The following is a 24,109-nucleotide window of genomic DNA, read 5'->3' on the forward strand; positions in this document are numbered from 1 at the left end:
CGACACTCAATCCCAGATGGTGACAAACTGGACTCAATTTTGATTTTGTTTCCTTTTCTCTCCACAGGCATCTATTCCTTTGGCCTCTTCACTACTACCATTTTTGCCAATGCTGGCCAAGTGGTGACCGGCAACCAGACTCCACATTTTCTCTCCGTTTGTCGTCCCAACTACACAGCGCTGGGCTGCCAGCCCCCTCCGGGCAGCATCTACGTGACTGACAAGGCAGCCTGTACTGGGAACCCTGTCTTGGTTGCAGCTGCCCGCAAGGCCTTCCCCTCCAAGGATGCTGCCCTCAGTGCTTATGCCGTGGCCTACACAGTGGTATGGAACAAAGGGTGGTTGGGCCATGAGGCCAGCACAGTGGAAAGAGGACATAGTGGTGCTGGAGGAAGGAGGGAGGGAACAAAAGGGACATTGGGGAGAAACAACCAAACTTCTTCTCATGAACTAGCTGGGTATCTATGCTGGCAAGGGGATTCTGGGAGTAGTACCTAAAGGCCATGTTTCTAGGATTTGCTTCAACATCAGTTCCTCATCTTGTATCACACAGAAGCAAAATGAATAGATGAAGCATGTTTGGGTCTTTTAGAAAAGAAAGGTAAAGGTTTTCCCCTGACGTTAAGTCCAGTCGTGACCGATTCTGGGGGTTGGTGCTCATCTCCATTTCTAAGCCGAAGAGCCGGCATTGTCCGTAGACACCTCCAAGGTCATGTGGCTGGCATGACTGCATGGAGCGCTGTTACCTTCCCACCGGAGTGGTACCTATTGATCTACTCACATTTGCATGTTTTCGAACTGCTAGGTTGGCAGGAGCTGGGGCTAACAGCGGGCGCTCATTCCACTCCTGGGATTTGAACCTGGGACCTTTCGGTCTGCCAGTTCAGCAGCTCAGCGCTTTAACACACTGTATTGCACACACTTTAACACACACTTTAACACACTGTGCCACCACCCAAAAAAATGGGGACCACTAAGGTTTTCTCATCCCACAAAACACTCATTAAGGGGCTTCGTATGCCCTCTAGTGGATATATAGAAAAGGTGGGGATCAACCCAGAATTCAGTTACAAAAGCAAAGGAAATGGTTTTGGAGGCTACGCATTGTTACAGAAAAGTGTGACATCTCACTTGAGCATCTTTTCCAGCCTTCTGACAGCCAAACAAACAGTGGGGATTAAGTAATTTTTGTCCCAGGCAGACCTCATTCCTTCCTATTACCATCACTGTTTCCCATAAGTGTCTGCTGGAATTGTTATGAGGCTAGTAAGACCAAGTAAGGGTATGGATACACCGGTGGCCTAGGGGATAAAAGCATTGTGACTTGAAGGTTGAGTTGCTGACCTGAAAGCTGCCAGGTTTGAATCCCACCCAGGGAGAGCGTGGATGAGCTCCCTCTATCAGCTCCAGCTCCATGCGGGGACATGAGAGAAGCCTCCCACAAGGATGGTAAAACATCAAAACATCCGAGCGTCCCCTGGGCAACGTCCCTGCAGACGGCCAATTCTCTCACTCCAGAAGCAACTCCGGTCGCTTCTGACACACACACAAAAAAACCTGAGGCATGACGATGTCGATGATGATGATGACGATGACAATGATATTTTATTTATACCCCATCCTCTCTCCCCGGAGGGACTCAGGGTGGCTGATGAGTGAGGAACAGGTCCATCCATATTGTGTTGCATGCAGTCCCCATAGTTTCTATTTGGGAAGGGTTGGAAAAGACACCCCACAACATTTGGAGGCCACAGATTCCCTGTCCTCCCTTCCCTTTCATACCAAGCTACAATCTTATTCCACCACTCCAACACTACTTTTGATCCTGCCAATGTGAGACAGTAAAAGCACAGCAAAGGAACTTTTTGGAGCCTGGATTGTGATATAGTTTAAATATGCAAAAGAGATAATACACAGAAACATTTTGCTTCTTATGTGTAGGTTAAGTCAATTGATTTTTTTTTCATGCCAGGAGCGACTTAAGAAACTGCAAGTCGCTTCTGGTGTGAGAGAATTGGCCATCTGCAAGGAAGTTTCCATGGGGATGCCCAGATGTTTGATGTTTTACCATCCTTGTGGGAGGCTTCTCTCATGTCCCCGCATGGGGAGTTGGAGCTGACAGGGGGATCTCACCCGGTCTCTCCAGATTCGAACTGCTGACCTGTTGGTCAGCAGTCCTGCTAGCACAATGGTAAATTATTGTTAGCCAAAGCATTGTTGTTTATATGATGAATCATTGACTCATAGAGTTGGAAGAGATTGCATGGGCCATCTAGTCCACAATCAAAGTACCCCTGACAGATGACCCCCCCCCCCCAGCCTCTGTTTAAAAGCTTCCACCACACTCCGAGGCATGAGTTCCACTGTTGAATAGTTCTTATGGCAAGGAAGTTTTTCCTGATGTTCAGGTGGGATCTTCTCTCCTGTAATTTGAACCCATTGTTCCAAGCAGAAAACAAGCCTGCTCCCTCTTCCTCGTGACATCTTTCAAAAGCATGTCTCCTCTCAATCTTCTCTTCTACATGCTAAACATAGCCAGCTATTTAAGCCTCTCTGCATAGGGCATGGCCTCCAGACCTTCAATCATTGTAGTCCTCCTCTCGACATGTTCCAGCTTGTCAATATCCCTCTTCAATTGTCGTGCCCAGAATTGGACACAGTATGAGATCTTGAACAGCTCTTAACACATGCTGAGTGGTGCTTGCAGTGGCATCATCTTTAGAGGGATAAAAATCATTCATCTAATGTTGGAGACCTGTGACTCTCCAGATGTGGTTGGATTTCAGCTCCTGGCATGCCTCCCCTTTGATTCTGCTGGCTAAGACTTCTGGAGATTGCCATTCAACATGTCAGTGATCACCTAGTTCCCACCAGTGTTTCAGACCAAACCTCTTTGGGAAACGACTCATGTAGGTGTTTGAGAGGTTTCCTCACCCTACGTCCTACACTGTTCACATTGAGGACAGGCATGAGTCCTTCATTATGCAGCATGTTTCATTCACGTTACAGGCACAGCTGATTAATTTTTCCCATGTTTCACTGCCATGTGATAAAAACAAGGAGTGATAAAAACAAGGCAGGAAAGATGGAGACAGACAAGTTTTCAATTAGCTTTGTATTTTGACAGTAATACCAATGCAGTTGTTTGTGTCAGCAGATGTCTCATGAAACTTGAGACCCTGACCGTTCTTTCCAATGTAAAACCACCAGTTCTTCCCTGGCAATTCACTTGTTTTCTGCTCTCTATTCTATTTTATTTTATTTATATCCTGCCTTTCTCCCACAGTGCCTTACTTTGTGAAATTAATCAAGAATGCAAGTTTTTTTGTGTGTCAGGAGCAAACTGATGTTTTTAAAAGATGTTTTTAAGATGTTTTAAGATGTTTTTAAATTATTAGATTTTAGCCTGTTCTTGTAAGCCGCCCCGAGCCCTAGGGGTGTGGTGGCATATAAGTTTGAATAATAAATAAATAAATAAACCAGAGTTGCTTCTGGAGTGAGAGAATTGGCTGTCTGCAAGGATATTGCCCAGGGGACGCCCGGATGTTTTGATGTTTTACCATCCTTGTGGGAGGCTTCTCTCATGTCCCTGCATGGAGCTGGAGCTGATAGAGGGAGCTCATCCGCACTCTCCGGGTGGGATTTGAACCTGGCAGCTTTCAGGTCAGCAACCCAACCTTCAAGTCATGAGGCTTTTATCCCCTAGGTCACCAGGATGCAGTTAAAACAAGGCATCAAACAAAATGAAAAACAATTACATAAGCAATTATTTTGTAAACATTTGGTTTACAACAGCGTCAACAGCCATGAAAATATAATAATGATGGCTTAAAATTTCTTTGCCTACTGGCAGAAACAGAGCCAACATAGCATTATAAAGAAGAGAATTCATAACTTGGGAGCAGCCATGAAGAAGCCTCTTTCCATATCATCTCCAAACATACCTGTGATGGAGGTGGAAATAGGAGGAAGTCCTTCTTCCATGATTTTAAAACTCAAACAGCCTCCTATGGGAAGATACTATCTTTTTCTTCTCAAATCATATTGTAGCTACTTATGGATTGTTAATTTGGATGGCCTCTTATTGCTATATTCAAAGGAGAAATATGAGTTCTATTGTCAGCCTTCAACCCTCTTGTTTCTCCCACCCTTACATCCATGTCTTGTTCTAGATGTATGTCACTCTAGTTTTCCGGCTGAAGGGTTCCCGCCTAGCCAAGCCCTCCTTGTGCCTGTCACTCCTATGTCCAGCCTTCCTGGTGGGCGTTGTGCGTGTCGCCGAGTACCGAAACCACTGGTCCGATGTGCTGGCAGGTTTCCTTACTGGTGGGGCCATTGCCGCCTTCCTGGTAAGTGGCCACTGGGTTTATTGAAGGTCCTTGAGGAGGGTCTGTGAAGGGATGCCAGAGTGCATAAACTCTGGTTGGGAGACAGAAGGAGAGCTGACTTGGAAAAAGGTCAGATGGAAAACAAGTTCAAATCTGTCAGAGGCAAAATAAAGTCATCCCTCTACTTTTGCAGAGTTAATCTAAGGATCTCATCAGGCAGGCAGGGGAAAATGCGAGAAAATGTGGGACAGCAGAGGGAATAAACAGGCTCTGTTCTCTCCCATCAGTTTCTATCCTCTGCCTTCCCACGCCATTTCCTCCTTCAGATCTGTCTTCTCACTCTTCCTCCTTGTATTGTTCAATAAGGAGTCCAGTAAATACTCCGCTAAGAGCACTCTGAGCTCTGCTTCACTCCGCTGCCAGAACAGAGCACCATGGAGTCCTGCTGGAAGTTGCCCAGGATCATTTGATGGGCTCCATGGGACCCTGTTCCAGCAGTGGAGAGAAGCAGGGAGAAGACATCCTTCTTGCTGCATCTGATGAGGTCCTTAGCCTCTGGCGGAAAGAGGTTTCCTCTTCATTTGATCAAGGACTTCATCCCACAGGTTTAGTGTTCTGTTTCCATGCCATTTGGAAATGGTGTCCCATCACATGACGTAAGGACCTTTCCGGTGGGACTCCGTGGGGCTCCGTTTCTGCAGCACATGGAAACTGAGCTCTAAATCCATCTTCATGAGCTAGAGAAAAGTGGGAGAAAGTGAGCGAAAGCAGGGGAAAGACAGACATTGATGTAGAATGGACATGGGATAGCTGGTCATTCCAGAAGATGGGGAAAGAGGGAAGGGAACAAGGTAAGACCGTTCCCTCTGGTTTTCCCCACTTTCTCCCCACTCGTGGGATGAAGTCCTAAAGGATGGAATGAAATGAGTAAAAGAGAAGCTGGGCCCTTGATGTTGTGTTTCATTTGGCACACTGAGCATAGTGTTGCTTCGGAGTAAGAATAAAATGGTTTCAGCCTCCTACCCTCTTTCTGTGGCAGGTGACTTGTGTGGTCAACAATTTCCAGAGTACTCCACCAGCAACCAAGAAAGCACCCCCTCCTGAAAGTTTGCCCAGTGCTCCAGTGATGGGCTTGCCCTGTGTTGACAGTTCCCTTGATAAATTAAGTGTGGCTCAGGTAAGATGTTTTCATGACACACAGTGTCATGCCTTCTGCTCCATGAAGGCATGAAATGTCTCTTCAGTCTGCATGAGTCTGTGTTTGCGCATATGTGTACATGCACCCATACAGCACCACCCCAACGTTTGAGTGGCTATGAGTGAAATGCTGTCACATAGACCCACTACTTGTAAATGAGCCCTGGGAGTCTTATATTTAGAATGGTAGGAAGACAACTGGAGTACCACTAGGCATCTGGCTGCCATTTAAATTCCGTATGATGACCATGACAGAGGTTAATAATGTTGGGGCAATGTGGGAAATAAAAAATTATTATTATTATTATTATTATTATTATTATTATTATTATTATTATTATGGCCCCCTGGTGGTGGTGCAGTGTGTTAAAGCACTGAGCTGCTGAACCTGCAGACCGAAAGGTCCGCTCCAGGTTCCGGGAGCGGAATGAGCGCCTGCTGTTAGTCCCAGCTCCTGCCAACGTAGCAGTTCGAAAACATGCAAATGTGAGTAGATCAATAGGTACCGCTCCGGTGGGAAATTAACGGCACTCCATGCAGTCATGCCAGCCACATGACCTTGGAGGTGTCTACAGACAACGCTGGCTCTTCGGCTTAGAAATGGAGATGAGCACCAACCCCCAGAGTCGGTCACGACTGGACTTAACGTCAGTGTAAAACCTTTACATTATTATTATTATTATTATTATTATTATTATTATTATTATTATTATTATTATTATTATTATTATTATTATTAGGTTTTACATCAAGACTGCTGAACCAGAAGAAATCAGGTGTGATCTGGTGCTTTTAGGATACTGTATTGGTGGAATAGCAGGCTGACTAACCATTGCCAGTTGTGTTCAGACAGCCACTTTCCAGTATTTTCCAATAGCTGCCATTATTTAAAAGGAAAAATCAAAATTTTGTTAATGGCATCATTCATACATCTGTATCAACAACAGCAGCTGATGAATTCTATGAGTATCTGAAAGTACAGATAGAGGTGTATGATCCCATTCCAATTTTTAAAACATATTCAAGTGAACATAAATAGTTGCAGGGGTAAGTTATGTTTAGTTCTGCTCTTCCAGACAATTCCTGTTCTCGTTAAAAAAAAAACCACAACAACAAATTATATGTGTGTTTTTGTGAACTGCATTTCCTGGAAATATCCAGGAGCAGGGATGATATAATAATAATAATAATAATAATAATAATAATAATAATAATAATAATAATAATAATAATAATATATTTATATTCTGCCCTTCACCTCAAGGGGACTCAGATCGGATTACAGTATATCCAAACAGATATAGGCAAATATTCAATGCCTTGTTACAATACAATAAGACACACATACACAGACAAAGGCAAAGGCTTCTCCTTTCATCTCTCATCTCTGGCTCTGAGGGAAGTGCTCTTCTCAATTTCCAAGTTGAGGTGCCTGCATTGTCACCTCCTGGTCGTGTTGCTGGCATGACTGCTTGGAGTGTCTTTTTGCCTTTCCCGCCAAAGCAGCACCTATTTCTCTACTCACATTCACATGTTTTTGAACTGCTAGGTTGGCAGGAGCTAGGGCTAACAACGGGAACTCACCCCATCCCACGGATTCAAACTACTAACCTTCAGGTCAGCAGTTCAGCAGCACAAGGGTTTAACCCATTGTGCCACCGTGGGATGGTATTTCACATTTATTTAAAAAACAAATGCACATTGTTTTTCAAAGATGAGATTTAGGTTACTTCCAGGTTGATCCCCGCTCCACCTTTGGAATACTGTTGGGAATATATATGGTTCTGGGAGAACACCAGTAGTAGAAAAATTTCCCCTAGACCTGCCAATGTTGCCCCTCCCTTTCCCGTGGAGACTGCAAATTTCTATTTTATGTACCTCTGAGTTATCAGATATTTATAGCAATAGACTAAACTTGCTGCATTTCAGTCTCATCCCAACTTAAAATTGTCTCACTCATATCCACATATCCACATTCATACACAGACCATGATTTCTGTCTTGTGTATACAGTAGAGTCTCACTTATCCAACACTCGCTTATCCAACATTCTGGATTATCCAACACATTTTTGTAGTCAATGTTTTCAATACATCATGATATTTTGGTGCTAAATTCATAAATACAGTAATTACTAAATAGCATTACTGTGTATGGAACTACTTTTTCAGTAAAATGTGTTGTATAACATGATGTTTTGGTGCTTAATTTGTAAAATCATAACCTAATTTGATGTTTAATAGGTTTTTCCTTAATCTCTCCTTATTATCCAACATATTCACTTATCCAATGTTCTGCATTTACATTGGATAAGCAAGACTCTACTGTAATTGTTGCACTTAAAATTGTTTATCCATTAATTTGCATAAAATGGAATTTAAAGTGGCTCTTTCTAAATCACCTCTTTCCTCCTTTTTATTTTCTTATTAAGGATTAGTTTCTCTTAACCTAACTAAGTACTGTATGTATGTGTAGCATTGTGTATGTGTTTATTTTTTAAATTCTTGTTGGTCTTTGTGTTTAGAGCTATGCCTTTTAGTTATTTGGATTTTTTTCATATTGCCTTTTACATCTTTGCCTTAGGTTTTAATTATTTCTCATTTGAGATTCTCGTCGTGTTTTGTTTTCCTTCTGCTGCTCTCCCACCTTAAATGTTTAATTTCTGTTCAAAATTCTGCTGCCCGTGTAATCCATTTGGTGTGGGCGCTTTGATCGTGTTCTTCTTCTTTTCTGTTGGACTGGGGTCCTTATTATCTCTCAGAAATACTTTTGCTTTCTTCTTAACATCCAGGGGAGGCCGCAGCCCCTTTGGACTTGTGGTTTCTGATTTCTCTTTGCACTGCGCCCTGTGCTTTTTTGCTACCCTTTCTTCCCTAATTTGGCTTTGTTTCTGCCTCTGTATCAATCCAGCAGCGTCCTTTCCTCCTTCACATGCTAGGGATGCTTTTCCTGCTAATGTCAAACATGGCTCTTTATTTTTTTGCCTTTAAAACGGTCTAAGCAAACACTATTTTTTTAAAAAATAACTAATTATGACAGGGGTGAGAAAATACAGACTGTAAAAAGCGTTTAATCATTTGGATCTCAACTTGAAGGCAAAAGAGCTTCAAGAGGCCAAGAATTTTAAAAAGCCCAGGAAAGGGCAGTACTGTTTTGCCAATAGGGAGGAAAGAGACTCTTGGTTCAGATATTCCAAGCTGATTTTTGCAAGTAGAGTTAGCTGAAGGCAAGGATCAACAGAGATCGAAACGAAGGTGCTATGAGAGGGATCATGTTTTGGAAAGAGGAGAAGGAATAAGTGGTAACATCATGGGGCCCAGATTCTGCCAGCTCTACTCATGAAGGCAGATTATGTCAGTTGCTGTCCTCTTTGCTGCTTCCCTTTGTGGCACAATTGATCGTGGGACTTCTGTGCAGAGGACAGCCATCTGTTCATGAGTGACTGTCATCTGAAGCCCTCAATTCCTTTTGCTTCTAATCCTAATCTTGCATTTTGCTTTGCTCAGGATCCATTCACTCCACCCTTCAGCCTCTCTTCAGCCACTTGCAGATTTTAGGCTAGGCATACATTTTGATCAGGTCAAACCTACCTACATAATTATTATTACCATCATTATAATTACTATTACCATGTACTTGGTCTCAGTTGACCAATAGGGTGGGATTGATGGTGTAGACCAGGGGTCCCCAAACTAAGGCCCGTGGGCCAGATGTGGCTCTCCAAGGTCATTTACTTGGCCCCTGACCCAAACTTTAGATTTAGGGTTGACCTAGGTCTGAAACGACTTGAAGGCACACAACAACAACAATCCTAATTTTGGACTATTTCATCATAGTCTGGCCCCCAACGGTCTGAGGTACCGTAAATCGGCCCTCCACTTAAAAAGTTTGAGGACCCCTGGTGTAGACTGATTTTTACCAATCTAGTGCCCTCCTGATGTATTGAAGTACAATTAACATCCCAGCCATCTTCGACTAAAGGCAGCCCCACATGTAACAATTTTTCAATAGCTTTAATGCATAGGTTCTTTTTATTGCAATTTTCCAATATGAGAAAGAGTATCAGAACTTTGACACTTTTACACAAAGAACGACATTTGACATACAGGCATACAGATTCTATATAACTACATTGGATCCACAACCAACCTACAGTTACATTGGCTAACAAAGGGGAATTACATTTTTACTCAGCATTCACATTACACATACACATTCATCCATCCTCATTCATCCAAATATTACAATATCCTTTCTCCCTCCTTGGAGAAGCACCTGCTTAGGCCAGACCCTGCTTTCCCTGCAGCCTGCCAACGCACAGTTCCAAAACTTCCAGAATGCTAAAACGCATTCTCTTTCCCTAAGAACAATACCAAGGATCCTATGTTTTCCCTACAGTAGAAACTGACTCCTTGAAAACCTATAATGAGAAAAGGAACAAGGGACCAGACTTCTGCTTTCCATTACAGGTCTGCCACTCCCAAATACACTAACTCTCTCTCCTTCCCATGGAGAAGAGTGGCAGGTGGACCAGACTCCTCCGGTCTGCTACAATTTTGGAATATTAAAAGGTCTCTTATATAGCAATATTTCTTGCTGATGTTGTTCCAAAGTTGTAAATGAATGATGGATGTTTTTCCAGCCTAAAACATCCTGGCTTCATCGCAGTTCCTGACAGATGTTGATTCTCCTTAGTTGGTGTTGGTAAATGTAAGAAGCCTTGTGTTGACTTCCTTCCTAACATAATGGAGTTGGCCATAGTTGTCAATACATGTAAAAAGTGAGGCTAGGATGGGGGTCCAGAAGTCCAGGTTGTTCTTGATGGCCTCTGCTGGGATAAAATCTTCTCCCGAGGCCTTACCAGGTTCTTGATTTCTGTAACGTAAGGAAACTTGTAAACATTTCCTTAATTTAAAGAGACATTGTTCCTGATAATGTAAGGATGTTGTTTTTCCCCCAAAGTTCAACAAGTCAGGAATGTCAACAGTTAATCGTTGTCACTGGTCATCAATGTCAGCAGTTGAGCAGCTTTTAATTATAGTCCATGAATTCTTCACCTTCTTCTTGTAGTTTTCCAGGCTTCATTCCTTAGGATGGTATCTCTAAACTATATTGATCCTCAACCATACATATTTCATACAAATCCATTCAAACCGTACATCATATTTCAGGACACACATATCTGAAAAATGCAAAGATAGGGAGTGAGTGATGTTGAGCTATTTCTGTTAAAAGCTTTAGTGGTAAAGTACCATATATACTCGAGTATAAGCCAACCCGAATATAAGCCAAGGCACCTGATTTTACCACAAAAAACTGGGAAAACTTATTGACTGGAGTATAAGCCGAGGGTGGGAAATGCAGCAGCTACTGATACATTTCAGAAATAAAAATAGATACCAATAAAATTACATTAATTGAGGCATCAGTAGGTTAAATGTTTTTGAATATTTACATAAAGCTCAAATTTAAGATGAGACTGTCCAACTCTGATCAAATCATTATTCTCATCTTCTTCAATGTAAATGTGCTTATGTATCCTTTTAATAATAATAGAGTAAACTAATACATGTAATAATGATAATAATAATAATAAATACAGAAAAATAATACAAGTAATAATAAATAGAGTAAAATAATAAATGCAATAATAATGAGAGGTTAAGATCAGAGTGAAATAATAAATGTATTATTAATAATAAAAATAGAGTAAAATAAATGTAATAGTAGCAACAATAATAGAGAAAAATAATAAATGTAATAATACCAATAATAATAGAGAAAAATAATAAATGTGCCATATATTCTCGAGTATAAGCTGACCCAAATATAAGCCAACCAGGACCCTCACCCGAGTATAAGTCGAGGAGGGCTTTTTTAGTCTTAAAAAAAAGGGCTGAAAAACTATTTATTATTTATTTACAGTATTTATATTCCGCACTTCTCACCCCGAAGGGGACTCAGGGCGGATCGCATTACACATATAAGGCAAACATTTAATTCCTTTAACATAGAACAAAGACAAGACAAACATAGGCTCCGAGCTGGCCTTGAACTCATGACCTCTAGGCTTATACTCGAGTCAGGCCTGTAGTGAGGGGGGGGGGGGGTTAGGGGTTCAAACCCCCCCCCCCCGAAATTTTTCAAGTTATAAAAAAAATCTCGTTTACTCATGAATTTTAACTGGTTAACCAAATCCCCATGCTAAGTCTATGAGATGCAAAACATTAAGAGTCCCTCCAGGCACTATCTCAAGCAGATATTGACAGGCTTGTAGCGGGGAGGGGTATGTGCTAGGGGTTCAACCCCCCCCCCCCCCAAAATTTTCAACACCCCTCCCGAAATTTTTTTCTGGCTACAGCCCTGACTCGAGTATATACAGTATGTTCAAGCATAACCTTGTAGATCTTATGCCCAAAGAAAATGCTATGGATGGGGGCAGTGCACAGTATCATGTGCTTACAGAACCAACATGAACATTTTGGGACTCTCTTCAACAGGTGATCGCTATCCTCTGCTCTCCCTAAAGATTTGTCCTTGAAGATTCCTCTTCCCTTGCATAAATAAGCCACTCTCCCAGGGTCCACACACAACAATTTCCACACCTTGCTCTCAAACCAACCACAGATCTCACTCCTCCATTTTGTCTCCTTTCCCTCTCCAAGTGGTGCCTGTTAAGCAACTAGCTAATTGTTTCAATTTCTGTGTCATTCTCTCCCATCCATCCATGTCTGCCTCCTGCTCCCGCCCCTCCCGCTTCCTTGCCCTGGTGCTGCTCCCCTTGGGGTGGGGGGGATGTAGCAGGTGAGGGACCCCCCAGAAGAACAGGAGTTCTCCACGCTACTCACAAGAGGCCTGGAAAGGCAGCTAGCCCGATCTCTCCGCCTGGCAGCTCCCGGCAGTGTGGCGGTGGCCCGCCCCTACGAGTAAGTGCCTGGTCCTGGAGGAGGAGGTGGTGGGTGGGCTTGCCTTTTGGGTCAGGGGTTGGACCCCTTCTGGAATGCCACCCATTGCCCCTTGTTGGCATCTCCTAAAGGAGAAATATATTTGTGCTGGGAAGTCAAGACTTGGAGCTTTGGCCAGCATGGAAGGGAAAAGTTACCTGCCTTATGGGAACTGGTGGATGGCACAGACAGATGAGGAGGCCAGAATGCTGGTGACCTTTTTCTCAATAGGGTGGTAACAAGGTACCATACAAAAGTCAACACTCAAAAGTCTTCAAAAGCTTATGCTGCCAACTTGGTTCCTTAAGGTGCTACAAGATCCCTTTGCATACAGGTGAAAACAGTTACAAATATAGAAATAAAACAGACAAAAGTTTTATTTAAAGTAATTACACTGCTGCCAATATGCTGCCAGTCTCAATTCATAATGCTGGAGATAACGTTTAAATCCCTAAATGACCATGATACTTGATGCAGTGCCTCGCTCCATATTTGTCACACAAATACAGTAGAGTCTCACTTATCCAAGCTAAATGGGCCGGGAGAAGCTTGGATAAGAGAGTATCTTGGATAATAAGGAGGGATTAAGGAAAAGCCTATTAAACATCAAATTAGGTTATGATTTTAGAAATTAAGCACCAAAGCATCATGTTATACAACAAATTTGACAGGAAAAGTAGTTCAATATGCGGTACTGTTATGTTGTAATTACTGTATTTACGAATTTAGCACCAAAATATCATTATATATTGAAAACATTGAATACAAAAATGGCTTGTATAATCCAGAAGCTTGGATAAGCGAGGCTTGGATAAGTGTGACTCTACTGTAGCTACATAATTCTGACTGTCTCCAAAATTAATTCAGCTCAGACAGCCTTGCCAGATATTGCTCTTGATCAGACAGGCTGCAGCTACTTGGTGGAAGGGCTCCTGCTCCCATGCAGAGCACATGGTCTCAGGTACATAGTTTGCATTTCTCAAGGCAAAGCTGGGAAACTTCCTTGCTTGAGTTACTGGAAGGGGACCACCAGTTAGTACAGAAGGTAATACAAAGCTAGATGGATTAAATAGTTTTCCTGAGGGATTTGGCACCATCCTGTGTTGCTAGTTAAAATGCACAGTAAAATCCAGTTACAGTAGAGTCTCATTTATCCAAGCTAAACGGGCCGGCAGAAGCTTGGATAAGCGAATATCTTGGATAATAAAGAGGGATTAAGGAAAAGGCTATTAAACATCAAATTAGGTTATGATTTTACAAATTAAGCACCAAAACTTCATGTTATACAACAAATTTGACAGAAAAGGTAGTTCAATACACAGTAATGTTATGTTGTAATTACTGTATTTACGAATTTAGCACCAAAATATCACAATATATTGAAAACATTGACTACAAAAATGGCTTGGATTATCCAGAGGCTTGGATAAGTGAGACTCTACTGGATTAAACTCAAGAAATATAAATGAATGAGGGAGTCTGACCAATAGCTAAGCCTCCCTCTGAGTGAGGGAGGCTTAGCTACTGAAGGGACACAATGAATGAATGGGACATAACGTTTTTGCTTCCTCTGGTCAAGATTAAAAGTTTAGCACTAGATCCCAATTGGGTCTTTCCTGATGGCCTTCTAATATTATCTACACATGGCCACAACAGAGCCAGTGTAATGTATTGGTCTGGGCATTGGGCTGCAATTCTGGAGAACAAGATTTGAGTCTTTGTTTGGCCCTGAAAACCCACTGGGTGACCTTGAGCAAGTCACACACTCTTCATCTTGGAACAGTGGTCTATGGGTCTTCAAGTATATTGGCCTACAACTACCAGAAATCCCAGCCAGTTTACCAGCTGTTAGGATTTCTGAGAGTTGAAGACCAAAACATCTGGGGACCCACAGGTTGAGAACCACTGTTTTGAAAGTGTCTTAGAGTTGCCATAAATTGGAAACAACAACAAAGCATGGATGCAGAGAGGTAAACTCTGCATTGTGCCCATGATCCTGTACATGTCGAACATAACAAAGATACATAACAAAGATGTATGACATGGTGCATGGTTGTACATACAACAAATTGTTTTAAGAAATGCCTTGATCTTAAACTCACCCTACATACAGCATTAGCTTTCTTCCTCCCTGGTCACACAAATATTTGCTTACACAACAATGATCTACAGTAATTATCTAGTTTCTTGGTTTTTGGGAGCTTCTAAAGTACATAGTGCCCCAAATAGGACTCAAAGCTAAAAGTGCAGGGAATTATGAAGGCCTAGAAGGAGATCTAGTTACTAAACAGGGAGATTATAGCTAAAAGAAAAGATCTCAGTCTCAAAACCACATTAAAAACAATTTATGCTTCTATCATTTATCCAATTCTAGAAAGAACATGAAGTAGATGCCAGAAGGCCTTGGCAATTCATTTATTTCGGGGGGGGGGGGGGGGGTTCCATTTGTACTATCAGTCTGTGTCCCTAAAGTCTTTTTTTTTTTTTTGCAAGGCTCATCCGCCTGATTTTCTAAGTAGACATACTGTACTTCCCTTCCTCTCAAAGTGGATACAGTAATAATTGTCTTGGGTTTTCCTTTTGTAAAGTAAAGCTAATTACTAGTAAATCTGAAAATGAAAGGAAGTCAAGAGTACCTCTGACCGCTCCCATGGCAGAGCATCAAACACATGGTTCTTTTACCTAGTTATCCATTAATTTTTATTTTGTTCAGTGACACTTGACATTTCAGCTATTGCAGGCCTTTGAATGTCTCATGACTGCTCACTCTTTGAAAAGTAATTTCCAATTCAAACGTCAAATCAAATTGTCATACAAATTAATCCAAATCCATCCATGGTTTTTAACAGAAAATCAGAGAGGTTGATGATGATGGAAGAGAAGACAGCTTGTGTGAATCTGCCCAGAATGCCATCTACAATGCAGTCCTGGGATCTAGGTTATAGAGAGTTCCCTTCATTTTAGTCTTTCGTTTTTTTGTCCTTAGATCTTTACACTGCTGTTGTCTCCTGCTGGTGGTTGTCCATTTGGTTCTATTCTGTAACTGTTTTCTTTTTTTAATGTTTTATATTGTGTTCCTTTTTGTATTTTATATTATTACCTCTCTAATGGGGAAACTTACAAAAAGAGGTCCAGCAATTCAGTAGTACAGTCAACTCTCCACATTCACTGGGATTAAGGGAACAGGGCCCCCATTAAGGTGGGAAAACTGCAAATAAAACCCATGCTATTTTTAACCTGAAATACTATCTTTCTAGGAGCCCCTGGTGGCGCAGTGGATTAAACCCTTGTGCCGGCAGAAATGCTGACTTGAAGGTTGGGTTGCTGACCTGAAGGTAGCCAGTTTGAATCCAAACCGGGGAGAGTGTGGATGAGCTCCCTCTATCAGCTCCAGCTCCATGCGGGGACGTGAGAGAAGCCTCCCATAAGGATGGGAAAAACATCCAGGCATCCCCTGGCCAACATCCTTGCAGATGGAGAATTCTCTCACACTAGAAACAACTTGCAGTTTCTCAAGTTCCTGACATGAAAAAAATCTTTCTAGGAATCCCTAGATTTTCTAAAAAGACTCCAAAAAGAATTTGACCACAGAGTTGTATAGGAGGACCTAAACATTACAGATCAAATCTGTAAATTATCAAATCCCCAAATGTGAAGTGTTGGCTGTATAGAAATATAATCTATAGATAACCAAATTGTGTTGTGGATTGAAATATCCTTCCTTTGGCAAGAGTCTTCTTTTGACAATTCAGTAGACAGCAGGAGCCCTGGCACCATGGGCTACTAAGAGTTTGTAGCTGTAGGTTTGCTCCTGGAAGCTCTGTGAAGCCAAACTCACTTCTGACACTCACCCCGCTGCCATTCTGTGCATCTTGTCTCCTTAGCTTAAGCATGTGTGTTGATGATACTCTGCTTGCTTTGGCTGCACCATCCTATACTTGGCATGCTGCAGAAAGATGAGAATTGCACCCTTGACCAACAGAGTCATTGCCCAAGACTGTTTCAGAGTGTGAGCACTCCACCTCACTCCAACCTTTGGGTTCAGCACTGGAGCCAGGAGTGTGAGCAAACCCTGAGATAAATTAAAGTTAGAGTTTAATGCAGTTTGATACCATTTTAACTGCCATTGCTCAATGCTATGGAATCCTGAAATGTATAGTTTGGTAAGGCACCAGCAGTCTGGCAGAGAAAAGCTTTCATTATTCCATTGTATTGAGAAGAGATAGTTGAAGTGATGTTGATTTACAGTGTAGATGGACACTGATGAATTCCACAGTGTAGATTCGTCTTTTGTAATCTTTTGGGAGGGATATCTAATAGTCCAGAAGACAGGAGCAGAATTCAAAACGATCTTTACAGATTAGAGAGATTGGCCAAAACTAACAAAATGAAGTTCAACAAGGACAAATGCATGATACTCCACTTAGAAAAAATGAAAAGCAAAGATACAGAATGGGGGACACCTGGCTCAACAGCAGTACGTGTGAAAAAGATTTTGGAGTCCTTGTGGACAACAAATTAAACATGAGCCAACAATGTGATGCGGCGGCTAAAAAAGCCAATGGGATTTTGGGCTGCATAAATAGGAGTCTAGTGTCTAGATCCAGGGAAGTCATGCTCTTCCTCTATTCTGCCTTGGTCAGACCACACTTGGAATCACACTATGTCCAGTTCTGGGCACCACAATTGAAAGGAGATGTTGACAAGCTGGAATGTGTCCAGAGGAGGGCAACTAAAATGATCAAAGCTTTGGAAACCATGTATCCCTATGAGGAGCATCTTAAAGAGCTGGGCATGTTTAGCCTGCAGAAGAGAAGGCTGAGAGGAGACATGATGAGGGACATATATGAGGGGAAGTTGTAGGGAGGAGGGAGCAAGCTTGTTTTCTGCTGCCCTGCAGACTAGGACACGGAACAACGGCTTCAAACTACAGGAAAGGAGATTCCACCTGAACATTAGGAAGACCTTCCTCACTGTGAGAGCTGTTCAGCAGTGGAACTCTCTGCCCTGGAGTGTGGTGGAGGCTCCTTCTTTGGAGACTTTTAAACAGAGGCTGGATGGCCATTTGTCAGGGGTGCTTTAAATGTGACTTTCCTGCTTCTTGGCGGGGGTTGCACTGGATGGCCCGTGAGGTCTCTTCCAACTCTAGGATTCTATGATTCTCTAACCCTGAGTGTCCTCAAAGCCACAAACCAAATGTTCAATCTGTACATTTAGAGATGCAACCTTGAGAAGGTTTACAAACACACTTCTTTAAAATATGCACATACACATAAAGTAAAGATATTTTAAAAGAAGACTGGATTCTGCCTTTGTTATGTTTTGCCCCTTCAGCTCTAGTGTAATTGTTTTGAGGAAGCAGACCCTTAATGTATTGTCAAAACTTTTCGTGGCCAGAATCGCTGGGTTGCTGTGAGTCTTTCGGGCTGTATGGCCATGTTCCAGAAGCTTTCTCTCCTGACATTTTGCCCACATCTGTGGCAGGTATCCTCAGAGGTGTGAGGTATGTTGGAAACTAGGCAAGGGAGGTTTATTTATTTGTGTAAGGTCCAGGGTGGGAGAAAGAACTCTTGTATGTACAAATGCTATATTCTGTGAAGGAATATAGCGAAGGAATTCAGCATTACCCAAACATGAATCAAGGAACATGAAAGGCACTCCAAACTACTTTAACCAGAGAAGTCAGCCGTAGCAGAGCACCTGATGACACAGCATATTACAGTAGAGTCTCACTTATCCAACATAAACGGGCCGGCAGAACGTTGGATAAGTGAATATGTTGGATAATAAGGAGGGATTAAGGAAAAGCCTATTAAACATCAAATTAGGTTATGATTTTACAAATTAAGCACCAAAACAACATGTTATACAACAAATTTGACAGAAAAAGTAGTTCAATATGCAGTAATGCTATGTAGTAATTACTGTATTTACGAATATAGCACCAAAATATCACGATATATTGAAAACATTGACTAAAAAAATGCGTTGGATAATCCAGAACGTTGGATAAGCGAGTGTTGGATAAGTGAGACTCTACTGTATTTGAGAACATAGAAATGCTGGACCACTCTAACAACTACCACGTCAGGCTACACAGAGAAGCCACTGAAATCCACAAGCATGTGGACAATTTCAACAGAAAGAAGGAAACCATGAAAACGAACAAAATCGGGCTACCAGTATTAAAAAAAACTCTAAAATCAGAACAATAAATAAAGAACAATACTCTGAAAACAAAGAAATTCCAGACATGAAACAATCAGGGACAGCTAACACCTCCAAACAAAGGATTCTCCCAGATGGGAAGAAGCCAGGCCTTGAGGCCTCAGGGCCATCCAATACTATTCAAGGTTATTAATTACAACATCCACACCTGCCTCCAACAGACAAGAGTTTTTTCTCCCACTCTGGACCTTACACAGATATATAAATCTCCCTTGCCTAGTTTCCAACATACCTCTCAACCTCTGAGGATGCCTGTCACAGATGTGGGTGAAATGTCAGGAGAGAAAGCTTCTGGAACATGGCCATACAGCCCAAAAGACTCACAGCAACCCAGACCCTTAATCTTTTCCATGTGTCAATTCTGTTGCTCTGGGACAAAACAACTAGAAATGTCATAGTGAAGTGTACAATTTCCTGATTCTGTTTTGAAAGCCAGATCTAATCCTCCTCTCTTCTCTTTTCTTTTCTTGTTTTGCCTCCTCTCTTCCTCTGATACAGAATCACAGAGCTGTGTCCGCAGAGATCACCTGACCCCCAGCTATGCCTCTTCCCCACCACCCCAGATGTCCTTATTCCCTCCCGGTCAGTCACCAGTGAAGTCTGACCAGAGGAGGAGTTCCTGGTCTTCTTGCAATGGGATTGGGCTTTTGTTGGGGGTGGGAACCTAAACCTCTTCTTACACTCCTAGTTTCCCACACTCTTCCTTGGACTTTCCTGGGATCAGAATTGTTGATTGTCATGACATATTTCTGATTCTGTGATAATGAATCTTCAACATAACATGGGGAGGGATGGAGACAGAGAGAGAAAGTCCCATAGGGTGTCTGGGAGCTTACAACTCTTTCAAGGGTCTTATCTTGCTATGAGAGGCTGGTGTGAGCATCTTAGGGGGACTGGAACCTCTTGATACTTCGACTAGAGTTTGGCTTCTTACTCTCTTTCTCCTTGCAGTGGCCTCTTGCTCTTCTTTAAGGTTTCCATGTCGACCTGTAAGGTATCCTTCTTCCCCCAACCACGTCTCCTCTAATAAGAAGGTTAGGAGCTTTTTCTGAATTAGTCAAGCTAAGGAGATATCAACTAGTACTTTGTGGTGGGGAGTGAGGTTATGATCAGAGTGGGTTGAGCGAGGGTTTTGACCTAATTTTTTGTCCAGATGGAAACCAGCGGCCAACACGTTGTGAGAAATTAAGCTGAGAATTCAGAATTCAGTTCTTAAAAAGACACACATTTTTCTGAATCTAAGGTGCAAGTCAGGAATTGTTTAGGAACTGAGTTTTGAGTTGCAGAGGGAATAAAAAGGGTGGCCTTTATGAAGGTGCTCTAGTGCTTTCTGCCAGTTGTATGTATCAGAATAGATCATGGACATCCATGAGAAATCAGGCAATGATGTCTTACAGTCTGAAAAGGAATGGCTACCAGTGAATAGAATCTAGAAAAGGAATGGCAACCAATGGGAAGAATGCAATCTCTTCAAAATCAAGGGCAGGGCACAAGAAGTATGTGGGTGAGATTATCTAAGATGATTTTTCAGACGGATTCTTCTTACAACTTTACTCTGAACCAAAACCCATGTTCTTTTATATAAAGGAAGAGCAAAGCTGTCTGGGCACAAGCCATGGCCTCTGATGAGGAAAAATCGCACTAGCACAGATTGGGAAGCCCTTTGGCCGAGACCTTTGAAAGCCAGTGCCACTGCTGGGTGGAACAGAAAATAATATGATCTAGACAAGTGAGTGATCTTACTCACCTATTAATATACATCTTGCTTAGCCTCCTATATTCACTTCCTACAGTCTCTAGATCAGTGATTCTCAACCTATGGGTCCCCAGGTGTTTTGGCCAACAATTCCCAGAAATCCCAGCAAGTTTACCAGCTGTTAGGATTTATGGAAGTTGAAGGCCAAAACATCTGGGGACCCACAGATTGAGAACCACTTCTCTATACCCTTAATCCCAGGTGGTGTGATTGTTCAGCACTGAAGGAAATAGGCTCTGAGCCTGCATGTGCTCCAGAGCAAGTTTTTTTTTGTTGTTGTTGTTGAACCCCTCTTTATAAAACGGGTTGGGATTGTGGCTGAAACTCTGACTAAAATGAGTCAGGAACAACCACTGCCATCCAAAACAGCGCTCAGAGGTTCTGTGTCAAAAGTCTCCAAGCCTACTAAATTCAATGTGTTGTCGAAGGCCTTCATGGCCGGGACCACAGGGTTGTTGTGTGTTTTCCGGGCAGTATGGCCATGTTCCAGAAGTATTCTCTCCTGACATTTTGCCCACATCTATGGCAGGCATCCTCAAATGCTGTGTGGTAAATGGAGAAACTAAGCAAGGAAGGTTTATATATCTGTGGAAAATCCTGGGTGGGGAAAAGAACTCTTGTCTGTTGGAGACCAGTGTGAATGTTGTAATTAATCACCCCAATTAGCATTACATGGCCTTCCCAGCTTCACCTCCTGGCCTGGGGGAATCCTTTGTTCAGAGTCGTTAGCTGTCCCTGATTGATTCATGTCTGAAATTCTTCTGTTTTTAGAGTGTTGCTCCTTATTTACTGTTCTGATTTTGGAATTTTTTTTAATACTGGTAGCCAGATTTTGTTTATTTTCATGGTTTTCTCCTTTCTGTTGAAATTATCCACATGCTTGTGGATTTCATTGGCTTCTCTGTATAGTCTGATATGATAGTTGTTGGAGTGGTCAAGCATTTCTGTGTTTTCAGATAATATACTGTGTCCAGGTTGGTATATCAAGTGCTCTGCTATGGCTGATTTCTCTGGTTGAGTTAGTCTGCAGTGCCTTTCATGTTCTTTGACTCGTGTTTGGGTGCTGCGTTTGGTGGTCCCTATGTAGAATTGTCCACAGCTGCATGGTATCCGGTAGACTCCTGCAGAGGAGAGAGGATCTCTCTTGACCTTCGCTGACCGTAGCATTTGTTGGATTTCCTTAGTGGGTCTGTAGATAGTTTGTAGGCTGTGTTTCTTCATCAGTTTGCCTATACGGTCAATGGTTCCCTTGATGTATGGTAGGAACACCTTTCCTCTGGATGGATCTTTGTCTTTACTCTCCTGGCTTGCTCTTGGCCTTACAGCTCTTCTGATGTCCATGGTGGAGTGAGTATCCATTGGCCTGTAGAGCCCAGTTTAAGTAGTTCCGTTTCCCTTGGAGGAGGTGAGATTCGCAGATTCTTTGTGCACGGTCTGTCAGGGCTTTGATTGTGCTTCTTTTTTGACTTGAGTGATGGTTGGAATTTTTATGAAAGTATATATCCATGTGTGTAGGTTTTCTGTAAACTATGTGGCCCAATTGTTGATTGGGTTTGTGGATGACTAGAACATCCAGAAATGGCAGTTTTCCTTCCTTTTCTTTTTTTATGGTGAATTGGGTGTATGCTGTTGAGGTGGTCCAGGAACTTGTTGAGTTCTTCTTCTCCATGGCTCCAAATGGTGAAGTTGTCATCAACATATCTGAACCATATAGTTGGCTTTTTTTTTGGTGCTATTTCTTTTTCCCTCCCGGGATCTTCCTTGCTTAGTTTCTCCATATACCTCACAACCTCTGAAGATGCCTGCCATAGATGTGGGTGAAAAGTCAGGAGAGAATACTTCTGGAACATGGCCATACTGCCCAGAAAACACATAACAACCCTACTAAATTCCTTCAGCCCTTAGTCCTTCCTTCCTGCTAGTAGTATTGGGCCTGGGGATACAGTAGAATCTCACTTTTCCAATATTCGCTTATCCAACATTCTGGATTATCCAACGCATTTTTGTAGGCAATGTTTTCAATACATCATGATATTTTGGTGCTAAATTCGTAAATACAGTTATTACTACATAGCATTACTGAGTACTGAACTACTTTTTCTGTCAAATTTGTTGTATAACATGCTGTTTTGGTGCTTAATTTGTAAAATCATAACCTAATTTGATGTTTAATAGGCTTTTCCTTAATCCCTCCTTATTATCCAACATATTCGCTTATCCAAAATTCTGCCGGCCCGTTTATGTTGGATAAGTGAGACTCTACTATATTTGCATGTGGGTATCACAAGGTGGCCAAAAGCAAAACAAGAAGACCTTTATAAGTTGTGTTGTCGAAGGCTTTCATGGCAGGGATCACAGGGTTGTTGTATGTCTTTCGGGCTGTGTGGCCATGTTCCAGAAGTATTCTCTCCTGACGTTTCACCCACATCTATGGCAGGCATCTTCAGAGGTTGTGAGGTATGGATAAACTAGGCAAGGAAAGGAAAAAAAATCTGTGGAGAGTCCAGGGTGTGGCAAGAGTCCTTTGTCACTGGGAAGCCAGCATTAATGTTTAATTAATTAATGTTTAATTAATTAATGCCACACCCTGGACTCTCCACAGATATATATTTTTTCCTATCCTTGCCTAGTTTATCCATACCTCACAACCTCTGAAGATGCCTGCCATAGATGTGGGCGAAACATCAGGAGAGAATACTTCTGGAACATGGCCACACAGCCCGAAAGACATAAAACAACCCTTTATAAGTTGTCCCTGGTGGAGTTGTGTTCACTGTATAGACCAACATCTCCTTTCAATCCTGTTCTGTTGTCGTGGCTTTCCAAAATGGTTGTTAACTTGTTAATGAAGATTTTCAGAACTCTCTCCGAAGGACACTTCTGAGCAGTGCTGTGGACAGGAAAGCCATGGTAATAGCAACACTTTTCTCAAATTGTTTTGAATGCACAGTTCAGATAACCTTCCCCTTGTTTCACCTCATCGAATCACTCCATCCACCAGCCAATCCTACTCTTCTTTAACTTCATCTGTAAGCATCTTGGCAGAGAATAACCTCTTCACACTCCTCTGCCTCCCTTCCCCACTCGGTGAGTAATTACCTTCTCCAGGGAGACTAAAGTACTCATGTCTCTGAAAGACCATTTGCGACCCTTCACACTCACTCCAGCCTATGACTCTGCCTGGTGCTAACAGTCACATGTTTACTAATGCAGTGGCATCTTTGGGTGGCTGCATAGGACTTTGGGGGTGTGTCACACAAAGGTGGGTGGATGACAGCTTCTTTGGAGAAGGGCATATGAGGATAAGGGCCTAGGCTGCTGCCTCAATGCTTGGAGTGATGAAACACCCACATATTTAAAAAAATGATTTTAATAAAGTGTTGTTTTAACAGCCCTTGGACGAGTCATTTATTTGAGAAGTCTCTGTTGCAGGAGGCAAAAACTGAGGGACATTCACTTCAAACCCATCAAACGTTGCAAGCAGAAAATGTGCAAAGGAAGACAAATCTTGAATCCTCCTGATGGGTATAAACTAGAATAGAGTCACTGAATAAATTGTGAATTCAAGCCATAGCACTCAGTCTAATACACATATTATTACATTTTAGACACCGTTGTAGAATCCCAATCTTTAAGTGTTTGTGAACTTATTTCAA

General features: G+C 42.2%; 1 protein-coding gene across 5 annotated transcripts in view; it reads left to right on the forward strand.

The window, feature by feature from the left end:
• The window catches only part of plppr2 (phospholipid phosphatase related 2), a 54,358-nt gene extending 30,511 nt beyond the window's left edge, over positions 1-23,847 (forward strand). Inside the window, exons 5-10 of one of the 5 annotated variants that reach the window (XM_062974123.1) lie at positions 68-324; positions 4,173-4,349; positions 5,368-5,505; positions 12,327-12,451; positions 15,319-15,407; positions 19,196-23,847. In XM_062974123.1, coding sequence (XP_062830193.1) covers positions 68-324; positions 4,173-4,349; positions 5,368-5,505; positions 12,327-12,451; positions 15,319-15,407; positions 19,196-19,365 — 956 coding nt within the window. In that variant the 3' untranslated portion in view covers positions 19,366-23,847. The remainder of the gene's footprint in view (positions 1-67; positions 325-4,172; positions 4,350-5,367; positions 5,506-12,326; positions 12,452-15,318; positions 15,408-19,195) is intronic. The other 4 variants (XM_062974124.1, XM_062974125.1, XM_062974126.1 and 1 more) reach the window with 4 other exon arrangements.
• The last annotated feature ends 262 nt before the right edge of the window (positions 23,848-24,109 follow it).

This window comes from Anolis carolinensis, chromosome 2 (assembly GCF_035594765.1).
Source record: "Anolis carolinensis isolate JA03-04 chromosome 2, rAnoCar3.1.pri, whole genome shotgun sequence".
In the NCBI taxonomy this organism is placed as follows: Eukaryota; Metazoa; Chordata; class Lepidosauria; order Squamata; family Dactyloidae; genus Anolis; species Anolis carolinensis.